Source organism: Mangifera indica, chromosome 7 (genome assembly GCF_011075055.1).
Source record: "Mangifera indica cultivar Alphonso chromosome 7, CATAS_Mindica_2.1, whole genome shotgun sequence".
Classification (NCBI taxonomy): domain Eukaryota; kingdom Viridiplantae; phylum Streptophyta; class Magnoliopsida; order Sapindales; family Anacardiaceae; genus Mangifera; species Mangifera indica.
In genome coordinates, this window is record NC_058143.1 from 16,189,624 (window position 1) to 16,212,104 (window position 22,481).

The following is a 22,481-nucleotide window of genomic DNA, read 5'->3' on the forward strand; positions in this document are numbered from 1 at the left end:
CTATATAGTGGAATTATTAGGACCACTTCAATAATCACAAATTTGTCCTTGGAGGTTGAAAATAAGAGCCAAACCTTTTCTTTTATTTAAAAAACTTTCCACAATTATGATTTGGTTTTGAGAAACTGTACTTGAAACAAGGGAAAATACAAATTCGAAAAAAGAAATATAGAAATAGAAATGCTGCTTAACTTTGGATAAAATTGCCTATAATAAGTAGCTGAAACTAACCAACAAACAAAGAGATTCATGAAAATTTGGTAGCTCGATAGGCTATATATATTATAACTCCCTCCCACGGCCTTTGATTTCCACTGGACGAGGGTTCAAGGAAGCGAAGAAATAAAAGTCTTTTTACAAATAAGAGGGCACTTACAATTGATGATTAGCATGAACAATTGAACGCTGAATTTCCAAAGCACTTAGCATCTTTTGCAATCCGTTTAACTCCCATTTCATTGTAAGAAAATCTTCCACTAGAGGAGGATATGTGTATTCTGTCCATTACATTGATCTTAGGGGCCTCAAGAACTGCTTTAGGCATAGATAGTGCCCATTGCATGCCCCAAATTGAGAGAGGCCTCATATACATAAGTGACCTAAAGTGCCCATCAATAGTCCACGCTTCTGGAGTCTGAAACCAGTATCTGCATGTGTAAAAGAAAAACACGACTCAAGATTAATCTCCCACAGTTCAAAAAAGAATATAAAAGAGAAACTAATTCAGAAATTTTAACAAGAGAGAGTAAAGGCACGCAGTTGACAGCAGCTATTCAAGATATGGGCAAGTGACAGTGATATATTGCAGCACCAGCACATTATAATTCTGATGTCTTCAACAGAAAATAAAAATGCCCTAATTAGGGAAAGAACTGCTTTTTGCCAATAATGAGAGTCCTTAGAAAACACATCACCAAATTTTGCATCCCAAAATTTGAAGAAAAATAAAAGGAGAAATTAAGTCTAGCTGCAATAATTGTAGCTATCATAATAATACTATGGCCATTAGATAAATACCGCAGGGAACTTACCCATAGCCCTCTTCTGACCAGCCTGCAGTAAAAATGCCTTCAGCTGTAGTGAATGCCTCTTTCTCCATTCCAGCAAGGATCATGGTAGCTGCCACACCGTAGGTTACACCTGCCCATATTTCACGTGACTGCATGCATGTCTCATCAACCTTCCCATTGGGATGCATTCCATTTACAGCACCCATCCTGCCTCCTCTAATTTTCATTACATTGAAATCATAAATTTTCAGGAGAGCACTTCTTATTCTAGTTTCATCAAAAAGTGGGTGCAGGCCTGATGACGCTGTGTACCATTGCCCTGCCAGTTGATCAGCTTGTATAGATTTACTGTTGCTACTTGAACCACTGTCATAGTTATAATAACTACCATTCCATAGCTTTTCCTCAAATGCTGGTTTTGCCTTTGAAAATTTGCTTTTGCACAGTTCAGCAAAGGGCTTGTCACCTAGTTGAAGAGCCATTGCAGCTGCAGCTTGAAGTGCAGCAAGCCATAAGCAGCCACAATAAGCACTAACACCATGAACCGTCCATGTATCATAAGTTTGATCAGGGAATCCATCATTTTCAATTAGACAATCACCATCCCTATCAAATTGCTCCATGTATTCCATTGCTGCTCGGATAGCAGGCCACACATCAACTCCAAATGACATATCTCCTGTTGCAGCAAAATCTCTGTACACCTGTAGCACAAACTTTGGATTCAAATCTTTCCATTTGCTTGTATCATGTATGTTATATGCGTTCATCTCATTCCATGGATCATGTGTCCCCAAATCATGAGGAACAGCTCCTCTAACCTTCCGAATTCCTGTATTACCCTCTGTCAGGAACTTTACTTTTCTTCCATCTTCAGATAACACTGCTTTTGCGAAGTCACGCTGAATATTGAGTTCAATCTTTGGGAACAACTCAAGGAGGGCAAAAGATGCATAGAAGTGCACATCATATGTGCACCACATAACATATTCCACTCCTTCCAAGTACAGAAACCTACCAACATCATCAATGTCTGTTTGTGGGTCCAACAATGTGAAAGAATCTTGGGAGTGGTCACAGTTTCCATTCTGATTAACTTTTGGTTCCTCTTCACATCGAAAGCTACTTCTTGTATTATGATTTACTCCACCACTAGAAACTTTGAATCAGTAACATTGACACCTGTGTTCTCCTTCTTTCTCTCATTTCTCATATTTGAAGCAAGCAAATGAGAGTCTGCAAAAAAAGAATGTCATAAAGCTATCATTTGCTTAATGGGCAAAACCAAATTGCACCAACAAGAAAATGAAGATGTCGCCAGCAAAATGAAACAAAAATTGGAGACTTGGGCCACTTTTGTGTAAAAATAATGTTATCTGCTGGCCTACATATACATGAAGATATGACAACTTAGTGGTTTGGGTCAATGTTTACCGATCCAGATTGTTCCACCAGCAACCAAAAAGTAAAGCTCGTTAAATAATGTGAACTTGTACCTGCCAATGAAATGTGCAGGCATTTTAGCATCACAGAAAGAATAAGCTTGACAGCCTATACTCAGAAAACCAGAATTATAACACAGAGCAATTAATTATAAAGAGTTGTTAACACCTGTTTAAATGCAAACACCACTACATTATTTGCATGACAACCTCCTGTTCTTTAACATTAATTATAAACACACCCATCCTAATTCAAGCTCCAATATTGTACATGTAACATTGGCATCAGCTGCATATGTAGTATGCCTCAGAATAAGATAAGTACAGCACATTCCGAAGCTATAAAAGAGCTTATTTTTTATACTTACACACAAATCCCTCTTGGCAACACAACAGGAGATGTTTTATATAATTATAACATCTAATTAAATTTTGGAGTTACCATTCTGGTAGCTTTTCATCCTTGAGGATAGGGTTCTGCCATCTCTCAATGTCTTCTTCCCAGCGCCTATAATCTGTGTCAAGTATTTATTTATAGTAATATTAGGTTATTAAGTGTAAATACTAATTCAGGTCCATAATGCACACGCTTTAGAAAGCTTAAAATAAATGGAAATAATCAAGGAAATAAAAGTTCAGCATGTATCTAAACTTGTGCTACTAAACACAGTCATTTAAAAAAAAGGCAATTAATTAAATATAAAAGCAGACCCAAACCAGAGAGACTTACTCATCAGAGCATCATGCACCAAGTCCTGAGCTGCACTTTCAGAAGTGCCATAGAATTTTGTGTATCTCCTGCAGGGTGAGGTAAAAATTAGGAAACAAATATCACCCTGTAGAGCACCAGTAGTAGAAACCATGCAACACTATTAGTTATTATCATGAGACGTTCATTCAACGGCTGCAATCTTGAGGCCCATCAAGCTTTTTTTTACCACTCAAAACTAGAAAAAGTGCCATGTAGCATTTCTAAAAATTTTATTATTTAATGAGCATTCTTGTGGCACAAAATCTTCAGAAAAAATGAAGAATCACAATTCAAAATTCTTGATCTTGGGCCGTCAGTGAACTACCATAGTTCTGCACTATTTTTTTTTTTAGCTCCTGAGCGCTGTAAAGTAAAGCAGTCAATCCATAAAACCTTCTTACTTTCAAAGTCAATAGAATCCTACTTAAGAAAAAGAGATGGACCACACCAAATGCAAAATAAATTGATCATTTAAGCTGAGTTTTTAGAGCAAGGTTTTTTAATGCAAATATTAATCACTTAATCTATGAATTAATCAAACAAAGCAAGAACAGGGTTATCCATGAATTACCTATGATACACACTTCCCTTTGAAAACTTTACTTTTGGAGATGACCAAGTAAGAGCAAATGCAACAGTGCACTTTCCATGAGGTTCCACCCATGCAGAAGCTGCCACTGCAGCACAATGTGTTTCCCCAAGTGCTGACGGCACGCTTGGTCCAGAACTGAAATTCTCCCAATCAAATTGGCCATCCTTGAGACACAAACACAAATTAAGTATTATTCCCTGATGGGAAAATCTCACTGCATCAATACTTAAATTTAAAAAATTATTAAAAACTTGCTAAGATGTTAATGCACCATGAATCCAAGCCTCCAAGGTCAGTAAAGTGGAAGTAAAAGTTTCCAGATGAACCACATCTTAAACTTAGGTTAGAGTTTAATGCAAAAACAGACACATAGCATTTTTAAAAATCTAAAAACGCATGAAAGGATTACCTGCACCATTCTATCCCAAACATTCTTAGCTGTAACATGACTTTCTGCTGATAACCCAAAACATGGAAGAACAGTAACATTTACATTTTGAGTTTCACATGCAGCTATTGCAAAAGTAACAGGAGGGTTCCCCTTTGCAGTCCTGCAACATTGCCAGGATCCTCAAGAGTCTCAAATAGGAATCAGGTTTAATTATCACATGAAAAAGATTAATCCATATCAACGCAGAGACTAACTTTCATAAATTTCCCACTCCATAAAGTTTAGGAACATAAATAAAAAGGCAATTTAGTCCAATGCATATCATTGCTGAAAGAAACAAATCCGATTTTAAGAGAGACACTAGAAGGAAAGGATCTGAAATTGACAGATATGATATAAGGAGACCCTGAATGGCAACTTCCCATCTTATACTGGCTATGTTAATAACATAAATCTCAACGTAATAATATGAGAAGAAAAGATAGATAAATAGAGTAAATAAAAAATTTTTTGAAACCTCAGAAGATGTTTTTATAAATCATTATTATATATAAAAAACTACCAAAAAGAAAACTGATGAACCAAAATACAACTTTTAAAGCAAAATTAGCATTGGCCTAGCCACATGAAATAACCCAAGGACCAAACAAAATTTTGCAATAGAATGTCTGAGATTACCATATAATAATAGTTCCTATACACCTCTTATGTTCCTAATTGTTAGATTGGAAAGACTTGTTTTCGATTTTCAAGAACACTATCTAGAAGCTGAAAAAGCTCTGTCACAGTGAACACAGAAACTGTCTAAATAAACAGAAAAGACTTTAGAACATAAATTTGAGGAAAAAGAATTCAATTTCAGACTATTCATCAATGATTATCTGAGATGCATCTGAGAAGCAAGAATTGCAGACAAAAGCAACCTGGAGGACCACATACAGCTTGATCTCATTACAATGAAGTTGGTAGGGGAATCAGATAATTAAGGATTGTTGTGAACACATTGTATCAAAGCCTCTTTTTTAAAAATTAGCTTTCCTAAACACAAGTTAACAATGTAAAGTTTTTAGCACAAAGAACTCTGGTCTTGAGGTGAGCAGTAACTGGACATGTCTTATACGAGATCTTGTCTGCAACAGTAAAAGAAAATCTGCCTAACACCTCATAATTTTTGGGAGAAGACCAAAGTCAAATGATCCATAAGCTAAGTTCTGGAAACAAAAAGCTCATTCTCATATCCATTGATTGACGACCTAATTCAAATTATTTATTTAAAAATGTAAAGTAGAACCACCTCTAACAGTTAAGTTTTCTCATACCCTTAATGTTAAGAACCAGATCCCAAATCTAGCATTATGTATTACTATCAATATTTTTCTATCCCTAACCAGGCCATAATAATTCTTGCATCTGTGCATAAACCCACCAACTAAAGTAGCAGCCAAACCTTCACATTAACAACAAACCTAAAAGCCCTTGTCCCATTGCCTAGGTGTGTTCTAAATAACATAGCATCTCCATATATATATATATATAGAGAGAGAGAGAGAGAGAAATTTACCATATGAAAGTTATTGTATTTAGAGTACACAATTTTTTTGAGACCATTGCTGTTTGCCAACACCACATGAAAATTTTCTATTATCACTTGCCGTGCCCAAGTTTATTAAATATATACATTCTAGTTGGGCAATAGAAAATGAAATATTTATGTTTTCCCTTCCCTCTTGGTACTGTTTCCTTTATTCATTTCTTTATTGTAGGTTGGACCTTAAAGTCCTTGCCTTCACTTTCATCTCTTAAAACAGTTAAATGGCAAAGAAAAATATGCAAACCAACCGTCATATATAGCTATTAAGGTTTGATAACTTGCTTGTGATGTAAAAGTACACCAGAGACTCCATCTTCGCCTCTACCGAAGAAAAGAAAACAATGTTAAAATAAAATTATAAGTAACTAGAAATAAAAAGACAAAAATAAAAATGCATTTATCATGAAGTTCTTACATGAAGGGTTCATTTACATGATCTCCAGACAATTGTGAAAGTCCTCCAATTGAGTTCTGGTCATAACAAACAAATCAGGCTGAATACAAAAATACTGATTGCATATCTTTCTGGTACTAGGAACAGTGGAACAATAACCAGATATTAAGAAAATCTTACCGCCCATGTAAAAAGAAGGCTTACTTTGGCCCTTTCCTTTCCAGTGTTTACCAGCTATAAACCAAAAAATGAAGAAATAATAAAATGGTTGCATGAGACAGATAATTAAAGATATGCTAGCAAAAGAAACAAAAGAAGCAAAATCTGCCAGCTTAAGTAAAACTCCAGAAACCACACTTGACAGGCATGGTCTATTCTGCTCTCTTACACAATGTAGTTGTGTTAATCTCAAATTCCGAATCCACTATCAAGAATAGAAATTATAGATAACTTTTAATATTCTCATTACAAGTCGGCCAGCTTTCTCAAATCAAAGTGAGATATAAGAACAATGAACTACTTACCAGCAAGCAATCTGCAAAATATAGTCAAGGCATCAAACAAAGAGAATAAAATTTACAAGTTCAAGTCCAAAAGTCAAGAAATCCATATGAACCACTCATTATAGCTATGTCATAATCCCACGCATCTTATCATTAAATAAATAGCACCAGACCAGAAAACCTCTGGCTAATGAATATTCTACAAAGAACAGTTCCATGATTCTAAGTGACAATTTTTTGGGAGACCAAAGAAACAAATTAGAGATCTTCATGTCAAATGCCATTATCTGTCATCCATTAGCAGTAATTCAATGATTGCTCACATGAAGACTCAAATTAAAGCAAGCATTTAAAACAATCCAGCACAGAGCATATCCGATATTAGGATTGAACGAACATACCGTGTAAACAAAAACAGCTGTAGGCAGACTGCTATCCCTATAGTTATGAGGAATGAAAGGTGATATCTGCCGACAAGATATTTTTAATTCTGGATCAGGTTCACCTGAAAGATAAAAGGTGACATAAGCTTAAAAGAATTTGAGGGGACAAAAAGATTTTACAGTAAATGGAATGTATATAAGTTAAATGTTACCATCATATATAGTCCATGCCCTAGGAAATAGAGCATGGTACGTGGAATGTTGACCACTCAGATTCCAGCCCCAAGACGATATTCCCTGATCATCAGCTTTTCTAAGAGAGAATGTGAATCAAATTAGTGTAATAATCTATACCGTCCCTTAAAGATGTATATGAAATTTAAAAGAAAGAAATAAAAAGTGATGACCAAATTCATGTTTTCTTCAAAATCAAATGAGACAAAAAACTAGAATCCAGAAAGCCACAAGACTTGATAATAACACAAATCAGGAAGAAAAGCCATGATTGAGCAATATGTTCACTCACCTAGTTAAATTATCAAAAGAATATTTATCAAAATTAAGTCTGACCAACCAACAAAAATGAAGCACTGTTGGATGCTAAAAAATAAACATTGATAATTGACATGACACAATAGACCACAACATGGTTTTGACATTCAGGTTCAAGTGTCAAAGAATTTAGTTTATTTCAAGGAGATCAAACTGAAATAAAAATTTCCACTTACCCTAAACCTTCATGCTGGCCTGGTGCCAAAACAGATGCAAAATGTTTATTTCCTCCATCTCGAGATATAAAAATCTGCATAACCACATAAATACATCATTATGGGCTTTTTCATTGATAAAATGTTGTCACATTATTCAATTCATTGCTCAGAAGGTAACACTCAACTTCTTGCTACCAAAACTCTTATAAAAATGATGGGATATATAACATCTGATTTCACATATGTTACTAGAAACAAATGATTGCACATTTTAAAATAATGACAGAAGTTCACAGGTACAATTTGATGGACAATGGATCTAGTTCACAAGGAGGTAGATGTAATCCAAAAAGTTCCAAAGTAACAAAATACTTTCTATATGTCAAGAAGTCTTGATCAACATGCTGCACTTGTCTTGTTTGTGAACATGTAAAATGAAAGTTCCTTGTACTCTAAATACACTTTCAAAAAGACAACAAAGGAACATTTTCATATCTAGAAGATAATTTCATGCCACAAAAGTACTCATACACATTAATCAATAAAGGAAAATTATATGTGGATGGTAAGTTGAATGGCAGAGATTTACAGAGAACTGATTGGCCATAACAGGTGAAGCTTCACATATACCAGGAGTAATCTGCCATTGCCTGAAATCACCTCTAAAACCTCTTGATATGCTACCACTCCTGTGACATAAGTTGTATGGACCACCCTTAGACAAATAAGATATAAAAGAAGAATAACTTAACTTTAAGAGTTGATCCACCACATACCCCATTCCCCCAAGAGGAACTCCTTGTGATGCTGATGGCTTACAGCTTATTCGGGTGAAAGGATCAATAGGTGCTTTCTGCACAGAACAAGGAGACAATTCAAATTTGGCAAACAATTTACATTTCCATTATTCATTTACTTCTTGTTTTTTAAAAGAAACCACTATATTTTGAAAATTAATCAAGTACCCTTCCATGAGAGGCCTCCTCCCTGACATAGGACCATAGCCTTATACCAAGTCGAACCTAAATTTCATATTAAAACACAACTCAGAAAGTGAGGAACAGAACAACAAAACATATGTTTTTCATTAGAAAGGGCACAGATATAAAAGTGACACTTCTGCAGGATCAATTGAAACACGGTTGCATGTCTCTTGATTCAATCAATAAGTACAACAACATATTGGTTACCATTTTAATTGCTTCGGCAAATGTAACACTAAACTCTTTGAGACGATTAGCATGGCTGTTTAATCTCCTTCTCCAAGCTTGCTCTGGTGGGGCAGCACTATCCAAATCAAACTACAAATAAGGTGCAAGAAAAACTTAGTTCTAGAGGTCAATGTCTGAAAGTTGGAGCACAATGGAACAGATAGGGAAAAAGGATTTTAAAAAATTAATAGAGACAAAGAAAGGAGGTTGTAATTGTCCACTCAATGGTGTGCCCTGAGGGAATTCTTATAAATTATTTTTCATGAATTTCATCATAGCAAATGCATACTAATTCTCTTCCCTCAGCGGGTCTCACTTGTCCAATCCAACTCCACTCATCTGGGGAAGAAATGAGTTTCCCTCAATTAAATGGAGTTTGCTTCCCTCCATGATCTTAATAGAACAGGGCAAACAAATTCCCCTTCCGTACGACAATTTATCTTCATCTAGTCACTCCACACTTAAATCCCACTAAGCAAATTTTAAATGTCCAAGTACTTGCAAATTTAACTAACTTCAATTATTAACAAGAATGTTACAAATTCATTGGAAAGATAGAAGAAAATATTATACTATCACGTCTAATCATCATGATAAGACTGAAAAGCACAGGAATCTTCAGAGTTTAATCATCCTATTCACTACATAAAAATGGTGAAACCAAGAAAGTTCATACCTTTACAGCAATAGTACACTTACATAAGAGACATGGAAAGAAAAAATGAGTGTCTGATAATAATTTAAAACAAACTTGAGAAAAGGCGGTGCAGACTTCTATGAACATGGAATATATCAAGCAATAACTTCCGCACTTGAGAGTGAATTATGCATGCAAAGTCACACAACACATTCAAAATTACAAATGAAGTCAAATTTTGGTCACTTATAAATTAAACATTATTCACTTGTTCTTCTAAGAATGTTCATTAAAATTATTCACTTCTTCAGCGTTCAACTTCGAAAGTCCAAAATTAAGATGGACAAAACTAAAATTTGAAAAAACCAAATATTTCCTTCCCCAGCAAAACAAAGGTATTCGTATTGAAGAATGAAGATAGTGATCCTCCAAAAATAAATAAATAAATAAATAAAGGAAAGATGTAAAGTAAAGAACTCCCAACAAACGAAAAAAAATAGAACTGAAAAAGATTCTAAAGCAGAACCAGGTAGTTGTTTAATCAGAAAAGCGCTTACCAGCTGCAAAGTTGCTCTGCTGATATACTCTTCAGGCGGCCACGAATGCTTTCTATGGTGAAATAAATTTCCGCTAACCATGTCGACAAATAAAACTATCAACGCCAACCACTCAACTACCCAATCAATCCACAAACAAACAAGCAAGAATTCCTCCTACTCTAATCGACCAATCAACAACAAATAAAACTTCACTTAAAAACCGAAACAAACTTGTCTTCAAAGATCCTCAACCTAAACAAGAATTCTCCCTTCCTTAAGAAATGCAAAGCGCAGAAACGATTCCAAACCGTCACCGAACCGAAAAGGAGTGGAGTTAAGTAAGCTAAATATCAGGATCCGATATCTCGGAATCTAAGCAACAAAGAGTTTGATTAGTTAGACAACGAGAAAATAGAAAAAGTATCTTCAGCGAGGCGCGGCGGACGGTGGATGTACCGCCTGTGGCAGGGGGCGTGTGATGGCCAGATGGTGTAAAATCTGACGCTTTCTCAAGATTTACTCTTCCTCTCTCTTATTATAAAAACCATTTAATTTCTAATTTTCTATACGGTGTGGGAGAGAGGAGCTTGGACTTGCGTAGCCTTCTCTTCCTGTGTGTTTTATTTATTTATTATAAAATTAAAGTTTTGAGTGATGCGTGAATGTGGTGGGCCGTGGCTAATCTACATTTTTGTCGTAGAGAGGACATGTATTTTCTTTTTTATGTCTTTTTGACGTGTAACGGCTCGCTTTTTTTCTTTTTTATTTTTAGCCCATATGCCTCTTCTCAAACTAACAAAAATATTAATTAAAATAACAAATTTCAGGATACAATACCCAGATAATAATCTTTCTTTTTTTTTAGTGTAATATTATATATATTTATTTTTTATATATAAATAAATATATATTTATATATGTTATTATATAATTAAATATTTTTTATTTTTAATTTAAATTTATTTAATTATATATAATCTATATTAAATATATATATTAAAAATTTTATAATTTTATTAATCTTTTATATTAATATGATCACCTGAATTAATTTTTGACAAAAGTTCTCCATGTTCATTCATTCTTCTCAATTTTCAAAATTTACTCAAATGAATATGGAGAAGTTTTGTCCAATTTTCACCATATCAAGTAAATTAATCTTTGGCATTTAAGATTTAATTATAATCTATATAATTTTATGCTTTTACAAGGAAGAATTTCGAGAATCTTGAAAAGACTAGTATTAAGACATTGTCGAGAGAAGCAAATTGTGTATGTAGAGGAAGAACTATAATAATTTCTAATATATTGTCTGATGATATGGTTAGATGGGTTGTAAACATTTCTCTCAATAAGGCTAAACATTAAAGTTAATTTCAGACATTCTTTCTTTAATTTATTTCTCTTTTATTAGTGGACTACTCTTAATTGAACAAAATTATATCGAATGATTATGTATTTTTGTGTTTTTATAAATAAATTAATGATGTTATTTTTGTTAGGTTGAAATTGCTCCATACAAATTTAGAAATTAACATGATACATGTGGTTGAATTATGAGAACCATGAGACCATTAAAGTGATGTGCGTACTAGTTAAGGAGATGCCATAGGAAGCAAAGAATTTCAACCAAAAAAATTATTCCAGTATCACTAATTTGAAACATATTGAGATAAAAATAGGAGGGCAGGATTTCAATGTTCTCAAGAGGGAAAGTTCTCCTTTAAAACAAAGCCTTGGCCTAACAAGAATGCACTATTTCGTATCTTAGTAAATGTCTCTGACAAAACCGTAAAAAAAGAGATTTATATCATTAAAATTATATATATTTATATATTATATTATATTTTTAATTTAAAATCATCAATTATATAATAATATATATATAATATTTATTTATTTATATATTTAAAATAAATATATATAATTTTTTATTTTATTTAAAACATTTTAAAATTTAATTATTGTGATAATATCGGAAAATAAAATTAGAGATTGCAAAATGGGTCTTAGCGTGGGTCATGTGAAGGGCGACTGCAAGAAACAATCCAGACGGCAATGGTATCAATGCATATGGCAGGTGGCAGAATATTATTATATTTACTCAGGTTCGTTAAAAGATAAAAACAAGTTTTCTAGTCTTTCAGTAAAAAAAATTATATATATTTCTTTACTTTTTTTAAAATTTAATTCACGAAATAGTAAAAATTTTCCTCGGATTATTATGACAAACAAACAATTCGATAAGAGGCGAATATTTCCCAGCAAAATTGGAGCCAGAAACGGCACCAAGGAAAGAGAAAAATAAAAGGGAGATTAAATTTGGTACTCCAATTTCCTACTCCGCGCCCAATAAGTTTGACAAAAAGGACAAGCCGACAGCAACTAAGCAACTGACGTGGATTAGGACGTTGAACAGATAGATGCACACTGTTCAACGGTAACTTGTCTCGGCAATATTTTTACTGGGCTAAAAAGACTATTTCTCATCAAGTTTTAATGCACGGGGATAATTATATTTACGAGTTTTAAAAAATTAAATATATATTTATAAATTTATTATTATTTAAAAAAAATTAAAAAAAATTATTATTTTATAAATAATATTAAAAAAAATATAATTTTTTTATTCAAATTTTAAAAACTTTTATTTTAACCTCCAATCTTAATTTTAAAATATAATTTTTTTCTTTTTCTCTCAAATTTTTTAGGTTTGCCGTTAACTCTTTTTATGGCAATGATAACAATCAATCAATTTGGGCATCGACCAATTTTTTATGTGTCTTATTTTATTGTCATAGATGATGTCGAACAAATCTTAAAAAGAAGGAGACTTCATCAAATTGACTCCAAATTATAAAAATTTATTACATTTTTTGTTAATTCAATTTTAAATTTGGATAACCGTCAATAAAAACTTGTTTTCTAACCGCCACATTATAAATTTTAAATTAAAAATAAAATAATATTAACTATATTTATATAATATTATTCATATTAATAATTCAATACATTTTTTTAATAATAAAATCAAATCATATGTTTATCAGCTTATAAATTAAATAAAATAAAATATTTATTTAGAAAGTAAAGTTTCAAATATATAATTAATTATTTTATTCAAAATAATATTCAACTGTCAAGTGCCTTGACTCTATACTAGACAAGACTTTTTTTCCGTCTGATCCATATAGAATAAAGTCATCTAAAATAGTCCAATTTGTTACCTCAGCGGCCACTGGCCAAGATTGACCGTTTGATTCGTCCAATTAGACCAAGAGATTAAACAGAGAACATAAGAACTACTTTATTGACTCATATTAAGAAATTATTGCGTCATTAAAAAATAATCAGTTTACATGCAGACGCAGGTAGTTGATAGTATCCCAAATTCGTTTATGATGCATAATTAAGGATTGCTTGCTATTGCCTTACAACTAATCATTTATAAATGTTAATTAAGGAAAACTGTTTTAATCTCTGATCAACAAAATTATCAATACCTCTTTTAGAAAAAAAAAAAAATATTTGTCTCAATTATTAAAAAATAAATGAGGATTTTGAAATCTTCATATACCTAAATTCCTATTATAAATTAATCCCAAATTATTGTGGTTTCAATCATATTCAAAGTGACACGTAGTTTATTTTAAATTAAGATGAGGGGGAGAATACATGGACAAGATTTTAAGACGTGGCAATGGATGATTGGTTTCCATCATAAATAAAATTTAACACATAAGATTATATCATTTTTATAGGTTTTAATTTGAACCCAACATCTTAGCTTTTAATATTTTTCTAATGGTTATAGGACTTATTTTCATCCAAAATTTATTTTTTTTGCTTAAATTCTTATTTATTATATAATCTTAATTTTAATTTAATTTAATTTGGTATTATTTGTGTAATTAATTTATCATTAAGCAACTAAATGTTATTTTATCCTTAATTTAAATTAATTAGATTAAATGATAAGTCATCATTTGATTATTCAATTGAATACTTAAAATGAAATATATATAATTTTATTATATGTTCAATAATAAGATTACTATGCACCTAAACATGCCAAATGTTAAACTTAGAACCTTTCACTCATATTCTAATTCTGAAATGAGTTGGTGCATGAAGGACAACAAGGCGTCTTCAGTATTTATTCTGTTGAAAGTGATCATTTAACGGATGGAAAGAAATAAAGTTGAAGCAGGACCATTCCTTTATATGCCATGGAATTTCACTTCCATTAACAAAGCTATAATAAATTAATTCACAAAGAATATCAAGTGTAAACTGTACAATATAATATATATATGTATATGGGGTTGAATTCTAATGGTTTTAAGTTTGCAAATGTGGAAGATGAAGACTAGCATTGTTGGGTGGTCAAGCATGGCGACCATGTAAATGACTGTGGACAGTGGTACGTCTCACAGGAAATTTCCTTTTTGTTTTGTCAAAGAAAACTGCAAAAAGTAGTTTGGAGGGACGCAAAAACTTTGACTTGATCACACTACTCTGAGAGAAGACGACACAGAAAGTTAGTGACACCGCTTTAACAAAGTTGGAAAAAGCAAATAAAAGATAAAGAACATGGGCAGGAGGTACAATTACTCATTTATGTTAATCAGGACTCATTACAAACAGGGAAAATCTACAAAATCTTGGAAATTAGATTTTATATATAAAGGAGTGCAATCACAATCAAAGGGGTGGTGGCGCAGTTGGCTAGCGCGTAGGTCTCATAGCTACTTGAGTGATCCTGAGGTCGAGAGTTCGAGCCTCTCTCACCCCACAATTATTTTTTACGTTTACGGAAATTTTTTTTCACGGTACCGGGACAACTTCATTTTTCAACTTCAAGTAGACCTGTCTACAGGCCTGATGGGGCTGGGTCCATCAGGCGGCCCACCGCAAAACTAAAGCCTGAAGAACAACCTACATAACCCACCTTAAAAGAAAGCCTTGACACGATCCATGCCCTCTAGGCCGGATATGTTTACCTTCAAACTTATACAACCCATTGCTGAGGCCAACTTCGAGGGTGGGAATTTGTAGTTTTGGCAAAAATGTTCGTGCACCCTAAAAAAATTATCTTAAAAAAGAGATCTGCTGGTAAACAGGTGATACATATTACTTGTGATAACTTGATAACTCAGTTGCAACATCTTTAAATTTCGTAACAAGGTTTTTCAATCACTATTGTTTTACACAAGATTATCAAAACACCATCAGAAATTAGTTGAAAACTAGAAGCATTTTCATGTACACAAAATACTTATTAGATAACAAAAATCAGTGCCATTCTATTCCCCCAAATGTGGTAGAGCCAACACCTTCCCACACTTGACCAAAGCCCACTTCTTCATCATCAACACCTTCCATGCTGCAGTCCCACCAGCCGCCGCCGTTAGCATCTGCTAGCAGAGAATAAGAGTCAATATGGGATGTTAACAATCAACATATGGGATGCTAACAATCAACAGAATGTAAGGGTAATGAGTTTTTAGAAAGAACAAAAGAAAGAGTACTGCAATAGAAAGGCTTGAGTTGTTTCCAAAAGAAATACTAACAGTGGTTATAGGAAGCTACTGCTTTCTTGTTGTTCATTGAGCTCTTTCCCCTTCCTTTTTGCTTCCACTTTGAATCATCTCCGAGAACTACAAAAGGTTTTCTAGTTGTATGCTTCTCTTCTGCACCTTGAAATCCATGGTTATTATTGGGTTAAATTTAGAACCCAGGACATATATAACTTTATTTAACAGACAAGCATCACGCAATTGCTATGGCCAGGTTGCCTTATTTACTGACTCTTTAGGTCCTGCCATAAGAGATGTTAAACATCATAAACAAACATGAATGTGTATCTTAGCATCATGTAGTTCAGAATGAAAATTTGGAACCCAGATATATTCTAATACATGGTATCTTAAGTTTTTTTTTTTTTTGCACTTATTGCATTCTCTCAAATTCTAACAAGAAATGGACGCAACAACTTTCTGCACTCTGCTAAAGGTAGCCCCTCCCTCAGTTGTTACAACCTTAAATTGCCGCAGCTAATAACATAATTTCATAGATTAGACCCAAATCAGATTGATATGTTATAGTTTTCATATAGGAGACAGATGAAACGATTAGGAAGCACTTGACAAACAGATGTAACCTGCTGATAATAATACACATCTCAAATACATTTTAAGTTCCTTAGCAAACGCATATAAGAATGTCCATGTTGGACATTGGTAATACTTCACAATATTCAATCAATCCCAATACTTAGTACCACATAAGCAAGGGCAAAAAACAAAATTTGCAATAAAAATGTTCATCCTCTTTCCTTGATCCTGAGAATCGGGGCATAAACAAATCAAACATGAAAACTGAAAACACAATAGATACTTATGATTATGTGCATGAAAAATATTCACAACTAAGCAAAAGTCCCAATTGCTAAGAAACAAGGAGTGTTGAATTTTGCTCCTGATCCCATAATATTACTTAAAACTAAAATTCTTCACCTTATCTACTTGTTTTTCTACAACCAACCTCGTGCAACTCACTGTGCCATTTCGATCAACATTTTAGCTTATTACACACCTCAAGGAACATAAGTCTATGCTGACTGACTTACTTGTCTTGAGACAGAGAATAACACACAGCCAGGATGTATCCCACACTTACCTGAGATTTTTGGCTTCTTTGAGCTGAATGCATCTCATTTATAAAAGCAGAAAATGGTAAATCAGCAACGAGTAATAATTAGAAGGAAAAGTGTAAGAACTGGGAACAATTTACACAGAGAAATCAAAATGAGAATTATATACCTTCAAATGAGTTCCTTCTCTTTTTCGATTCTTTCACATTATCTTCATTAGAAATTTCAACTTCACCAACACTGCATGAGCACATGGCCTCTCCTTTTTCACTAACAGTATGCTTGAACTGTTCAAGAACCTCTTTATCAAGAACATTCTTTCCCTCTTCTTCCTCCTCTTTCTTAATTCCCATTTGTCCATCAGTGTTCTCACCAGCATTTCTCAGACCCACCGGTGTCGAAAAGGGACTGGACTTTCCCTGTCAAGATTTTGTACCAAAACTTCCGCACATATACAAAAAATTGGAGAAATGCTTGCTTTTTTGTTAACAAGTTTTAAGAGAAGGCAAAGAAAATTCTAAATCTTGCACTAAGCTACGCAAATAATCATTTTTAGCAAACAAAAAATGGAGGGTTTTCTCTGCAATTAAAAAGGCAGTACTAATACCAAAAACTCAAATTTTTAAATCATTAATTCTAATGGGCATTATTTCATTTAAACCATAAGAGTGCAGAATCTCAATTTCTTTCTTTTTCCCCCACTTTCTCAGAAGCCAAACAGAGGGTTGAAATAAATACCTGAACTGTTTTAGGTAGCACAGAACTTTTGGGCAACTTTCGGTCAAGAAAATCTGACAATGATACGGTTGATGCTTTCTGAGCAGCTAATTTGTTTTTAACATCTCCTTCAGTATTCTTAAAACTAATTATTTTCACACACAGAAATGAAATTATCACATTTCCAACAAAAATATATGAAAATAATTAAAAAAATCAACAAATTAAAAGCGGGGAAGATGGGGTGTGTTCACTTACGGATTAGAAGAACGATAGAGGTGTGTCGAAGCAATAGAACGTTGACCAAAAGCCCTAATTGTAGATTGCTTTGATTTCATTTCAATGCTTCAAAAGTTTAAGCACTTTGTATCTCTTGGGCTAAAAATTACGTGTGTTGGGGTCTTGAGGAAGAAACCTTGGTAAAACTTTTTGCCCTCCGAGGTTTGGCGCCAGAAATTCGAAAATTTTGGTTCATCATTTTGCCCTTCAATAATTTTTTTTATCCTATAGGCTAAGCTTATTATGACCAAATAAAATTCCACCCCAAGGTTTGATGACATTACTTCTCACCCCTTAATTTTGAGAAAACTATTTTCTCATCAGTTTGGTAAAATTGATAATTTTTGGTTAATTTTTGTTTATAAATTTGTTGGAAAGACAAAAAAAAAAAAAGTAGGAATATGTCATTTCATCAGACCAGTCATTTGTCCAACTATTAATGTATGTTGAAGTTGTGTTAAAGACAAACATGACAACGGGCATGCCAAGTCAAGTTTGGTGAGACCATTTGTAGTGGGTTGAGTTAGACACGACCCAACCCACTAGGATTGCAAGGTTAGAGGCATGGGCCATGGCTTAAGGTCCTTTGGATGGCAAATTACTATAACAAGGGATAATATGGAGGAGTTGCAAAATTGTACAAGACAAGTTAGAACCAATTCCTTTCATTAAGTTGAATGATTTATGTCTTGATTGATTCTTATAAAGTTGATAATTGATTCCCGTAATTATGTTTGCTTGACTTATGAAGTAAATTTTTTATGACAAATCTGAATTATGGTTAGGAATTAACTAATCTGAAAGTGCTATTATTAGTTTTGGAACATTATTTGCCTAGTGCTCAAATTTCCTTTTTCAGCCGTAAAAGGATTAATAAAATTATGCATATATATTTGTGATATATAATTTATAAATACACATAGTTTATCATCATATGATTGGATGATTTTGAATTAAAGATAAAGTAATATTCAATTATATAATAATGCATAATCTATATACCCAAATTATATATAAAAAATGTATACATATTACATTACTCTAAAAGAATATCAGTTTTTATCAATTGAAGCTAGTAGTTATTTGTCATGGGCTTAGTTTGGGAGTTGTGACAGAGCTTTAGGCAACGAGTAATAAGGCGTTTAAGAGTGAGTGTGTGTGATTATTGGATTCATGAATGCAATATTTATAGTTAGGGGCGTTCCAACCATGGGGCATGAACATTGTTGCAGTGGTTACGTATTGAAGAGGGGACTAGACCAACTTTATACAAAATGATCAAGAGCTGAAGTCGCTTCCATGATTAGTTTAACTCAAGATGAAACTAATGACTTTAAATCAAACTATAGACATATACAAGATTGATTATTGCGACGACACATTAGAGATGTGCACAGGCAAGTCGGAAAATTTCAGCCTGTGACACATTACCATAAGCAAGATAAAAAAATAAAAAATAAAGATCCAGCATGTTAGCTTAATACAGAATTCATGTGTGTCATCCCAAGAATTTTTTAAAAACTTAATAAATCCAGAAATGTTATGCTTTTAAAAGGGATGACCCATAAAACAATAAACAGCTTAAATATAATTAATAATGAATTCGGACAAGTTAAATTTATTAGAGGTGTGCATGATTGGAGAAAACGTAAACTAGCTATTATATAATTAGATCATGGAGAATAACACTGAATTTATATAATAGGTTAACGATTAATTCTTTCGAAAGCCTGAAGACGGATTTTTTCCTGTCAATTAATCAAATAAATAGTCTCCCCATATCTGTTATATCTTTAACCTGAACAAAAATATTATTTTTCTGATATATGAGATCCATCCATATTTATTAGACAGATAATCTTGAGATATAATGATTAGATTCATAATCATTGTATCAAATAAGTCAAGTAAGTTAAGATTTTATAAGCGCAACAGAAACTCAAACCCAATACTTTACTTTCAAAATTTTAATATTCTATCAGTTTTGTTAACCTTTGAAATCTTAAACTAAAATAATTGTTGGATGATTATCTGTTCGAAATTCTCTTATATTTTCTAATGGGGGTACACATGGTCCATGATGTATTTAAAAATCATTAGTAAAAATACATCATGATACATGAATAATATTTTAGAACTTAAACAGTGTGTATAAATATCTGAATCCTCCATCATAAGCCAACACACAAAGAGACTAAAGCTGCATTATATTTCATTGGAGCAAAAATGGTTTCTGTGGATGAAGTTCGCAGGGCTCAACGCGCTCAAGGCACTGCCACAATCATGGCGATTGGAACAGCAAATCCTCCACATGTTAATGATCAATCCACATATCCAGACGCTTACTTTCGGATGACCAATTCCCAGCACTTGTCCCACGTCAAAAACAAAATGCAGCGCATGTGTAAGCAATTATTACTCTCCAGATTTTAGTTATCCAAAATTTTCAAGATTGAACAATTTTTTTGGAGGTTTCGACTAATTCAATTCAAATTATAAAATTAGATAAAATATTCAAAAAATATGATTTAACCCAGTTTGATTTATAAAACAATTTAGTTTAAGTCAGATAATAACAAAAATAGTTTACGTTTTAAATTACGGTTTACAAAGTTTCTAAATCGAATTATATCGTAAACCGTATTTTTTTAAAATATACACACACATATATATATATATATAAAACTGTTTTTTATGTTTGTTATCATCTACAAAATAGTTTGCTTTTGCTATTTATTTGTGAAGTGAATATTATTAAGTTGTGACTGAAAATAACATATTAATTTAATAATTTCAGGTGATAAAACCATGATTAGAAAGCGACACAATTACATAACTGAAGAAGTTATGAAAGAAAATCCGAACATTAATTCATACAAGGCACCCTCATTGGATACTAGACAAGATATAGCGTTAACACTGATACCGGAGCTAGGCAAAGAAGCTGCAATCAAGGCTATTGAGGAATGGGGTCAACCCAAATCGAAGATTACTCATTTAATTTGTTGTAGCACCATGGGAGCTTTCATGCCTGGGTACGACTACCAAATTGTCCAACTCTTAGGCCTTGATCTATCTATTAAGCGAGTCATGTTGTATCAACAAGGTTGTAATGGAGGTGGCACTATACTTCGTATCGCTAAAGACTTAGCTGAGAATAATAAAGATGCACGTGTCCTCATTGTATGCACTGAAATAACTATTGTTGGCTTCCATTGCCCCACTGAAACCGATGTTGATATCCTTGTGAGTCATTCGTTATTTGCAGATGGCTCTGCCGCTCTCATAGTTGGTGCTGATCCGATTCCTGATGTTGAAAAGCCTATTTTTGAACTCATCTCTACAGCCCCAACATTAGTGCCTAATAGCCCTGGAGCTATTTGTGGGAGTATTCGTGAGCACGGGCTTACGATTCATATTGGGAAGGAAGTTCCGGACCTTATTGCAAACAACATTGAGAAAAAATTAATTGAGGTATTCCACCCTTTAGGTATCACGGATTGGAACTCAATTTTTTGGGCTACACATCCTGGTGGGCGTGCGATTTTAGATCAAGTGGAAACCAAATTACGCCTTAAACCTGAGAAGTTACAAGCGACTAGACATGTGCTAGCTGAGTATGGTAATATGTCAAGCGTGACTGTATTATTTGTTTTGGATGAAATAAGGAAAAAGTCAATTAAAGCTGGGTCAAAGACTACAGGAGAAGGGTTGGAATGGGGAGTGCTTTTCGGGTTTGGTCCGGGGCTTACTATTGAGACAATGGTCCTCCATAGTGTCAACATAGCTTAAAGGATCCTCTAATGGGTTTACCTTGCTATCTTTTCTATTTTGTGTGGTTATTCACAATAAAAAAGTACGCAAAAATATGTCTTGAAGGATTATGATTTGAATATTGTAAGCCAAATTGTTTATCATAAATAAGATGTTGAAAACAATTTATGTTATGCATTAAATTTTTTTTTTCTCGAGGTTTAAAAATTTGATCAAACTCAAGCTTTCTAAGTTAACATGTCTAAATGGTTATAGTAAAATACTAAGAAATAATATTATAAAAGTAATAAAATATCTATCTATTTTACGTATATAAATAAGTATACATTTATATGTATCATCGCATGATTGAGTATTACTTTATTTTTAATTTAAAATTACATAATCACATAATAATATATATTAAATATGTATCCAAAATGAATATACATAATTTTATTGATATTATAAATTATATAAGGTTTCTAGTGTTATAGTTGGAGAGCTTTAACTTGATTTGTTCTACTAAGGTGTCCCTTGGTAAAGCTCGAGAGTTTTTACTTAGTTACAAGAGTGAGGAAAATACCTAAATCGAAATTTAAATTGAAACCATCGAATATTCGAATTTGGATTCTATATAGGAACCAAAACCAACCTACCCAGGTAGGTTTTTATTTGGCAGTTGGCGATATTCTCAATTATATACAGGAAGGTGGCTTGTAGCCCCCCATCAAATTAGTCTGGATCTCATGTTTAAAATTTAAAAACTCATGTTAAATCCCATTTAATACCGAAAATGGTCATGCTTAATCAGGTTTAATTTTAATTTTTGTTTGTAACCTTTTTCTCCAATTTCAACATTAGTTAGGACCACTTTTGTCAATCTAAAATATAGTTAGATTTTGGGTTTACACACATTTTTC

The 22,481-nt window shown here is 33.0% G+C and overlaps 3 protein-coding genes and 1 non-coding gene across 7 annotated transcripts; 2 read left to right on the forward strand and 2 right to left on the reverse strand.

The window, feature by feature from the left end:
- Window positions 1-246: 246 nt before the first annotated feature.
- On the reverse strand, window positions 247-10,756 carry LOC123220709 (non-lysosomal glucosylceramidase). The gene is given in 19 exon segments (XM_044643265.1): window positions 247-647; window positions 1,032-2,169; window positions 2,172-2,246; window positions 2,445-2,506; window positions 2,895-2,967; window positions 3,183-3,250; window positions 3,775-3,959; window positions 4,205-4,346; window positions 6,060-6,098; window positions 6,193-6,248; window positions 6,352-6,405; window positions 7,076-7,179; window positions 7,270-7,370; window positions 7,786-7,859; window positions 8,357-8,456; window positions 8,544-8,620; window positions 8,733-8,789; window positions 8,958-9,068; window positions 10,173-10,756. Coding segments are annotated over 19 exon segments (2,859 nt in total). The 5' UTR covers window positions 10,254-10,756; the 3' UTR covers window positions 247-385.
- Window positions 10,757-14,863: 4,107 nt separating this feature from the next.
- On the forward strand, window positions 14,864-14,949 carry TRNAM-CAU. Its single transcript is given in 2 exon segments — window positions 14,864-14,901; window positions 14,914-14,949. It is a non-coding gene; the product is annotated as a tRNA-Met (tRNA).
- A 356-nt stretch (window positions 14,950-15,305) lies between these two features.
- LOC123220630 lies at window positions 15,306-17,993 on the reverse strand. Of its 4 annotated transcripts, none has more exons than XM_044643168.1 (5): window positions 17,785-17,993; window positions 17,548-17,671; window positions 16,979-17,228; window positions 15,728-15,847; window positions 15,306-15,574 (listed from the first exon to the last, which is right to left on the reverse strand). In XM_044643168.1, the coding sequence occupies exons 1-5, from the start codon at window positions 17,862-17,864 to the stop codon at window positions 15,450-15,452; spliced, it is 699 nt and encodes a 232-aa protein (XP_044499103.1). In that variant the 5' UTR covers window positions 17,865-17,993; the 3' UTR covers window positions 15,306-15,449. The 4 variants fall into 4 exon arrangements, with proteins under 4 accessions (XP_044499103.1, XP_044499102.1, XP_044499100.1 ...); XM_044643167.1 differs by having other exon boundaries at window positions 15,306-15,571; window positions 15,728-15,853; XM_044643165.1 differs by having other exon boundaries at window positions 15,728-15,853.
- A 2,032-nt stretch (window positions 17,994-20,025) lies between these two features.
- Window positions 20,026-21,597, forward strand: LOC123221909 (chalcone synthase 2-like). The gene is made up of 2 exons (XM_044644885.1): window positions 20,026-20,209; window positions 20,603-21,597. Exons 1-2 carry the CDS (start codon window positions 20,032-20,034, stop codon window positions 21,595-21,597), a joined length of 1,173 nt encoding a protein of 390 aa, XP_044500820.1. The 5' UTR covers window positions 20,026-20,031.
- The last annotated feature ends 884 nt before the right edge of the window (window positions 21,598-22,481 follow it).